The sequence below is a fragment of the Pavona decussata genome, unplaced genomic scaffold (genome assembly GCF_977016875.1).
Source record: "Pavona decussata unplaced genomic scaffold, jaPavDecu1.1 SCAFFOLD_245, whole genome shotgun sequence".
Classification (NCBI taxonomy): Eukaryota; Metazoa; Cnidaria; class Anthozoa; order Scleractinia; family Agariciidae; genus Pavona; species Pavona decussata.
Genome location: NW_028145650.1, coordinates 765,524 through 773,730, shown reverse-complemented (window position 1 = coordinate 773,730; position 8,207 = coordinate 765,524). Strand labels below are relative to the sequence as shown.

The 8,207-nt window shown below is 40.9% G+C and overlaps 2 protein-coding genes across 2 annotated transcripts; both read left to right on the top strand.

Moving 5' to 3' along the window:
• The first annotated feature begins 2,711 nt into the window (after window positions 1-2,711).
• On the top strand, window positions 2,712-4,852 carry LOC146457195 (adrenocorticotropic hormone receptor-like). Its single transcript, XM_085092309.1, has one exon. It carries the CDS (start codon window positions 2,712-2,714, stop codon window positions 3,747-3,749), a length of 1,038 nt encoding a protein of 345 aa, XP_084948435.1. The 3' UTR covers window positions 3,750-4,852.
• A 1,057-nt stretch (window positions 4,853-5,909) lies between these two features.
• LOC146457194 (beta-2 adrenergic receptor-like) lies at window positions 5,910-8,190 on the top strand. The gene has a single exon (XM_085092205.1). It carries the CDS (start codon window positions 6,374-6,376, stop codon window positions 7,367-7,369), a length of 996 nt encoding a protein of 331 aa, XP_084948331.1. The 5' UTR covers window positions 5,910-6,373; the 3' UTR covers window positions 7,370-8,190.
• Window positions 8,191-8,207: the final 17 nt, after the last annotated feature.

The window sequence follows — 8,207 nt, the reverse complement described above, 5'->3', positions numbered from 1 at the left end:
GATGAGAATGAATAAGTCAGGGGTATATTTAGCCACTTTTCCGTCAAATTAGTCAAATCCGTCGACTCACGAATATTTTTTTGCTCAAATCGTAATGCAAGAAAGATTTTGGAGATATGAAGGAGACTAAAATTTTTCAGCAGCGCTGTAGTTACCCTAACACTACAATGATGGTTTTATATTTGAGAAGCTTTGGCCCTGTACGGTTTTCAGGGTTTTGAACGCCCTGTCGTTGAAAGTGAACAATACCAAGTCTCAAAAGAGCCCTTTTTTGAGCACCAAAATGAAATCCAAAAGCTGTGTCATTCTTATAGCAACTACGAGATGTTTCATGTGAATCAATACTCCACTGCATTTACAGAATCAGTGAAATTTATGTCGCGTTGCAGAATATACAGTGCGTGCGTGCGTGCGTCGTCCATTAACTAAGAATATTCCCAAAAATATTTTCAGCCTGAGATGATATCTTGATTTTGACTGGATAGATTTTTACCGCTGTTGTCTAAAATTGGACGTTGTGGCTCAAAACGGGGAAAACCCACCCCACTATCAGTGCACGCAGTGGTTGTAATGCATGTCTTTCTCGCCCACGAAAGGAAAAAGCACACATTCTAATAACAATTCCATTAGTGTATTTTAATACAATTACAACGTTGACTTTCGGTTTGCTTTAATATTGTGCCATGTGACACGTTTTCTCACAGTCATTCCTTTTCCCTCGGATATCAACGCCTTTTACCTGTACGACCTCACATACAAAATTTCCATTTAATTTGTATATACGGTCGCGTCGCTAAAAATATGCTGTAATCAAAAGTAGTGGTTGTAGAGTGAAAGCTACTTTCATCTCGCAGTTTTTATTTTTTCTCTCACGTTGGGAACTACACAGCTAGAATAAACATAGAGAAACGAACAGATCCCAAACGACTGATTATCTATTGCACTTGCACTAAAAGGAAAACTTTTGTAACTGATCTGTTCCATTTCGTGATTTCAGTTGTGATCGAATGCGGATAACACCCTGCAAAACTTGCCGAAATGACCCTGCCGAGATTAAAATCACGCATTTACCATACGAACAGCTGAAAAATTAAAAGCAAGTAACACACCACTCTTGAGGTATCTAATTTCAATGTCACATACAACACGCCAATTCGTGATCAGTGGCACTGATAATCTGATCACGAATTCTTATTTTTTAATTAACCTAATTTTGTGGATGGCATCATTCCTTGGTGCTTCATGTCATCTGAAGCAAACTGCCTTGAAAATATTGTGTTTCCATGTAAAATTTGCATATACGAGAGGTTTTTTTCTCGCGTGCGACGAGCTTTGTTGTCATCAGTTGCGGCCGAAGGCCAAAGACACGAGCGGTGACTCGAAACCGGAAACCGGCAAACCGCGCATAAAAAGCCTCTGGAACCCAGGGTAATATTACGGTCACGTCGCTGAAAACATGCTGTAATCAAACGTAGTGGTTATAAAGTGAAAGCTACTTTAATCTCGCTGTTTTTATTTTATTGTTTGTCTCACGTTGGGAACTACAGCTAGAATAAACATGCAGAGAAACGAACAGATCCCAAACGACTGATTTTCTATTGCACTTGCGCTAAAAGGAAAACTTGTGTAACTGATCTGTTCCATTTCGTGATTTCAGTTTAATATGATCGAATGCGGTTAAAACCCCGCAAAACTTGCCGAAATGACCCTGCAGATTAAAATCACGCATTCATCGTACGAACAGCTGAAAAAGCAAGTAATACACCACTCTTGAGGTATCTAATTTCAATGTCACATACAACACGCCAACTCGTGATCAGTGGCACTGACTGATCTTATCACTAATTCTTATTTTTTAATTTTAAAAACTAATTTTGTGGATGGCATCATTCCTTGGTGCTTCATGTCATTTGAAGCAAACTGCCTTGAAAATATTTTGGTTCCATGTAAAAAAGCTTTCATTTTCTATTAAAGGCAATTCATTTCCGTATAGATATATAAAGCCGATGTCTGAACAACCTACAGCTCTTCAAGTGAATTGCCGTTCCGATACGGGTGAGCGAAATTTGTTTACGGATCAGAAAAAAACTTAACGGCCTAGATCAATTCGTTATATATTTCTTCTGAAGAAGGTGCTTCGTGCTTTCATAATATAAAGGGCATTTTTAAGTTCTTGTCTCATTCGGACTATTTTGAAACAATACGAGTTTCAGTGCGTTTCAACCGGAAGTCTATTGCAAGACAAAACGGGTTGACCCTCCTTTCATTGAAATACATTTGAAAAACCAAAACTGCCATTGTCCTTTACGAAAACACTTGATCATAAGATTTCGGATGCCCGGTTCGGAAGCAGTATTATTGAAGTTACTAACAAGGTGTGCTTTTTGTTGATTTAACCCGCGACAACTAGCGTTGGAGGAAATTAAAATTACATTACGGTGATGACTTCAAAAGTGACAAGTTACTTCCTGTCTTATTTCTGGGAAAATCAAAACGCACTATAAAAGAATGAGGTCATTGAGTGTGTACACTAAAGAGACAACATCTTGCTATAGCTAGCCAGACACGGACAAGCCTTATTTATCTAAAAAGGTAAGCGTAACTGTACATGTGTGATTTACCAAAGTCTGCGATGTACGTTCGAGAACAGCATAAATTGTTTTGATTTAACACCTATTAACACCTTTGTTTTGATTTAGGGGAAATTAAAAATGGAGCAGACACCCGCTCGAACAAGAGATGGCGCAAACCTAACAGAAGATTCCCAAGAAGAATCTGCGTTTTTTGGGCCAACAGTCATCAGTTCCTTGACGATAAACGATCCTGCGCTCTTCCTGAGTCTTACTATTGTTGGTTTCACGCTCGCAGCTGTCACTGTAGCGGGAAACTCAGTTTTGTTGTTGACAATTTTCAGAGACGCTCGCCGCCTTCTCCAAACACCCCCGTCTTTGCTGATCGCTAACCTCTGCGTTTCGGACTTGATGGTGGGTTTAATAGCTGGTAATCTCGTTGGATTAAAGGATGTTTACCGCTATCAAAATTTGCCAGTGCCTGCTGAACTGGATCCGATCGTTCGCCTGGTACTCGCTTTGTCGTTGCTTGTGAGCAGCGGAACGATCATTGCTTTGTCGTACGATCGATACATAGCTGTGATGCATCCCTTGAAATACAAATCCACGGTAACAAAGACAAGAGTCAAGACTTTCATCGCCATGATGTGGTCAGCTTCTTTGGCAATATGCTTTATCCCGCTCACAAAAATCCCAGAAAAAATACTAGCGATTACATTTGCTCACCTGCACGCTGCGATTCCGCTCCTGGTACTAACTGTTATGTACTTTAAAGTTTTCCGAGCGTTGGGAGAAAGAAGACGGGAATTGAAAGAAGCTGGAATCACCTCGGAGATGAGAAGCAAGCAAGTTTTGGATCGAGAGCGAAAAATGGTCGTGACAATTTTGATTGTGTTGTCGTTATTTTACGTGACATTTGTGCCCCAATTTATTGCGTTACATGTGCTGCACTTCTGCGAGCCGTGTGCACGATCCTTGGTTTTCAGGAAACTCGAGATTGTTTTTTCACGGTTCCTTTTCCTGAACTCTGCCATGAATCCATTTGTTTATGCTTGGAGATTGCCAAAGTATCGTAGGGCGGTTCTGGCCTGCTTTGTCAATCTGAGATTTCGTTGTTCCAAATTTCTTGCGAACGCACACGGGGTAAAACCCACGATTCCAGTTCCAGCTTCGGTTTGAACGGTGCACTCCTAGGATACAGTAAGAAAATCCTCATTTGTGGAACTTTCTAGCAAAAGCCAAGGAGTTGAAGCAATAACAGAGGACTGAAACCGATAGAATGTACTTCTTTGCGTTACTTAGATACATATAACTACAGAGAGATCCAATAGGTTATTGAGAGTGGAACTTAGCCTCTCCGGGGGGGGGGGGGGGGGGATAAAGGCACTCCTTCATGAAAGCTGCTCTACATATAGGTAATATGTGTGGTCTGAAAATGGGTGAAGTTTCGGGGGTCGGGCGGCGCCTCTGTACCCAACATTTGGAGGAGTAGCTCCCAGCCCAGATTATAACGTGACCTGCTGTTTGGTTGCATCTGTTGTGCAGGTTGAATATATATTGACGTTAATATCTTCTTATAGTTATTTGCAGCTAATTTCTCCTTAGTTTTCCTAATCACTTCATTTCACGATGTACAGTCTTAAATTTGAAAATAGAAAACCTCTTGAGAAGAGGGACAAATGTATACATCAGTATAGAATGTACCAAGAGAGGATACTATCTGCCATGTAAATATCTCGTACAGTGACATAATGTATTTTTTTTTAATTTGAGCGCAGTAGTTTTTGAGCAACAAGCTAAGGCTTGTTGGGAATTTTAGAATTTTTAGAAATTTTTCACCCGCCGCGTGAACTGCAAAATCGGAAAAGGTGACTGCTCTCACAACGGGTAGCCGAGGAACCGGGAACACATACATTGTAGCGGCAGATAGCGAGCAGCAAACAGGCTCACTCCAGAGCTTTCATTGGAAGATAGCGTTCGTTCGTATCACAGACCAATTAACGCTAAAAATACGGTTTTGCAGTCAATATAACCAGCTACAATCTACTGCAACCAACTGCGACTAGCCACTATCCACTGTAACAAACTACAAGCCAATGTAATCACCTGCAAGCCAGCAGGCTGTACCAACTATTGCATGGACCCATAAAAACCAACGTCAACCGAAAGGAAACGACTGTTACGTATGCTATACAGCAACGAGCAATGTACCAACGCGATAACTAAAATAGATAACTTGGGGTGAGACAACTGCGAGTTTGAATTAAAACAGTGAAACTCAACGCACGCAAGATGTTATTTATTCCACGGAGTTTAAAGCTCATTTTATCTTGATTAACCCCCACGGAACACTATTCACTCCCTAAAACTCTTTTTTTCCAATAACGTAACTGTCCAAATTCCCGCGCGCTGATTGGCTCGTAGCTATTGTTTATAAGAGTAGACGCGCTTTCTTAACGGAAAATAAAGCCAATTCCGCTCGTACTTTTTCCATGTAATTGTAAAACAAAAAACAAAAAAACAAATCGACGGTAGTTTTCTGGGGAACTGAATAAAAATGACGTCACAAATTGTTCTTGAGAACATTTTGTGACGTCATTTTGTGGTATAGACCATAGAAAACTGTCGTCGATTTGTTAAATGTCAACAATGGTCACACAAGGGCTGTCAAGCAGGAAAATAAAGAAAACTATATCACCTTGTTTTTCCCGGCGACAAGCTATCTTTTTTATTTAAGTTCTGTCGGCAATTTCTCCTCAGTTCTTGCTGGCCTTTGCCGGATACTTGAATTTCATTTTGTTTCCCTTTCTGTTCTTTCCGTGTGATCACAGTGTTTTTTCGCGATGTTTTAATTAAAGTACCGTACTAAACGTTTAAGCTTCGCGACCTCTGTTAGGGAGAAAAACGCACCGCGTTCGGTCGAAGCCTCGCGGAGTAGGTTAACTGTGTGGAACGTATAAATCCGGCAACGAAAGCTGTGGCCCAACATTTTAACTCCACAGGTCTCAGTATTTCAGATATCCAGGTGCGGGGTATGCAGTTATGTAATGGGACAAACCTCCAGCGTAAGGAGCGTGAAATGAAGTTGATTTTCCAACTTGGAAGTGTTCAGCCTGATGGACTTAACGTCAATTTTAGTTATATTTTAATTGTAGCTTTTGATGCATGCGCGCTACTATTCATATGCGCGCGTGTCCGGTAGCGTATTTCAACGGTTTTCTCGACACTGAAGAAGGGCTATATATCCGAAACGTCTGTGTTTGTTTCAAAACCATTTTGACCCTTTTTGATATTTATTTTTATATCAATCCTATCCGAAAACGAAAGTGGTATTAGGGCACAATGTCGGCTGAGCTGAGAATCACCCATCTTGGAAGACTCTGTTTGGAGTTTGACTGAGACTGAGTAAATTTCGAATAATTCTTATGGCATAAAGAAGAAGCTAGCAGAAAATTTGTAACCCCTAATTTAAAGCAGCGATAGTAGTCCACCTTTCATTACCGGCCGCTGTGTATCGCTGTGGTTTCTGTATATACGTATGTATCAGGCACACTATTGTCACGGTAGTAAAGACAAAAAAGGTATGACGTCATAACACTTCCCGTCTGCAAAATTATGCAATGAATATTGTACCGAGGAACGAATCGTACCGCAGAGAATCTCCCTAGGCCAGAGGAGGTTTTCAATCTAATCGAAGAAATCCGAAAATTCAACAAACGTTACTCTAAAGTTTGACCACTGCCTGGGTAGTAACTGACGAAACGGTCTTTTTGCTTAAATTTTGCACGCAAGGTCGGTCAACAATGGAAGACATGGAGCAAACAATATCTCTGCTAAATAATAGCGCCAACCCAACAGCCGATTCCTTGGTAGTAAAGGATCCTGCATTCTTCCTGAGTCTTGCAGTTGCTGGCTTCACTCTCTCTGCCGTAACAACCTTGGGAAATTCCATCTTGTTGGTGACCATTTTTCGAGATACTCTTCGCCTCCTCGAAACACCGCCATCTTTGCTGATCGTTAACCTATGCGTGTCTGATCTCATGTTAGGCTTGGTGGCTGGTAATCTGGTGGCAGTGAAAGATTTTCGTTTCTCTGAAGATTTGCCAGTCCCTGCTAAACTCGATCCGATAATCCGCCTGGTTCTCGCTTTGTCGTTGTTTGTGAGCAGCGGAACAATCATCGCTTTGTCGTACGATCGCTACGTCGCTGTGAACCATCCATTTAAATACGATTACGAATCCACAGTGACGAAAACAAGAGTAAAGATCTTCATTGCTGGGTTGTGGGCAGTTTCTTTGACAATCTGTTTTCTACCGCTCACGAATATTCCCGAAGAAATATTCGACATTGTTTATGCTCAAGCCTACGCTTCTCTTCCGGTCATACTGCTCACTGTCATACACATTAAAGTCTTTCGAACATTGAGGAGAAAAAGCCAGGAATTGGAAGACGCGGGAATCCCCTCGAACGCGAGATGCAAGAAAGCTCTTGACATGGAGAGGAGCATGGTGGTGACAATTTTGATAGTGTTAGCGCTGTTTTACATGACAGTTTTACCCGAGTTTATTGTGCTACATCTCAGGCACTTCTGCCACGTCTGTTCACAATCATTGCTGTTTAAGAAGTTGGAAATAATTTTCTTTCGGTTACGTTTACTGAACTCTGCCGCGAATCCATTTCTGTATGCCTGGAGATTGTCTAAGTATCGAGAGGCATTTCTAGCATGCTGTAGTAACCGTTGTAAATCACAGGCAACATATACGCCTGATGGGCGATCAATATGTACTACTCCGGTCTAAAAATGTAAAGTCTGTAATCTTAGAGTTTACTTCAGAGAAAGACCAAATGTGATTCAAAATGGACCAAAACTGGAAAAGGAAAAAATCTCAGATTTTTATTTACGAAAACCAAACAATACCTCAGCTGATATTTCAGTGAAATACAAGACGATAGTTGCTGTCAGTGTGCCATCGATGAGTAATAATCTTTTCAAGTTGAAACTGTTTCACCTGTAAATATCAAAAGAACCTGTCATGCAGTTTCAAAAAAGTCAAATAACTGACGAAAAGACTTTTATCGCGGTAAAATTGAGGCCAACTTATGCAGACCGCGTTTCAGTGAAAACGGAAAACGGAAGTTCAATCTTTCCCTTTGACGTATTTTTCTGCTATCATATCTGAAAACAAGGCACCCCACATCAAAATAAGCGTTTTCCGGTCCTTGGGGTGGCGTGAAGGAAAAACAATAGGCCATTACATTTCATGACCGTCAACTGCCCGAATCCTTCAGTTTGCTGTTTTCTCTTGCAAATTAGGGATATTGTCAAAAACGGAGAGGATTCTAGTTGCTGTAGTAAAATAACGTCATCGTAAAAATTGCCTCAGAGGTAGCATTTAACTTCCGGGTGTCGTTCGTGACTGTCGCTTTGCTTTCTTGGGCGTTACTTTGCGTTTGGCTGCAGTTTGGTAGTAAAGTCTTGTCATTATGGTTTTTGAGTATCTAAAAAGCTAATTGCACGTAACAAGGATTTTATGTCGAAGTACACGTTGTGCTTGTAAATTTTCTATAAGTTCTTGTCACGAGCTTTGTGAATAAATCACGAAAATATGCGATTAAGAACTTCCTGACTGAGAAGCC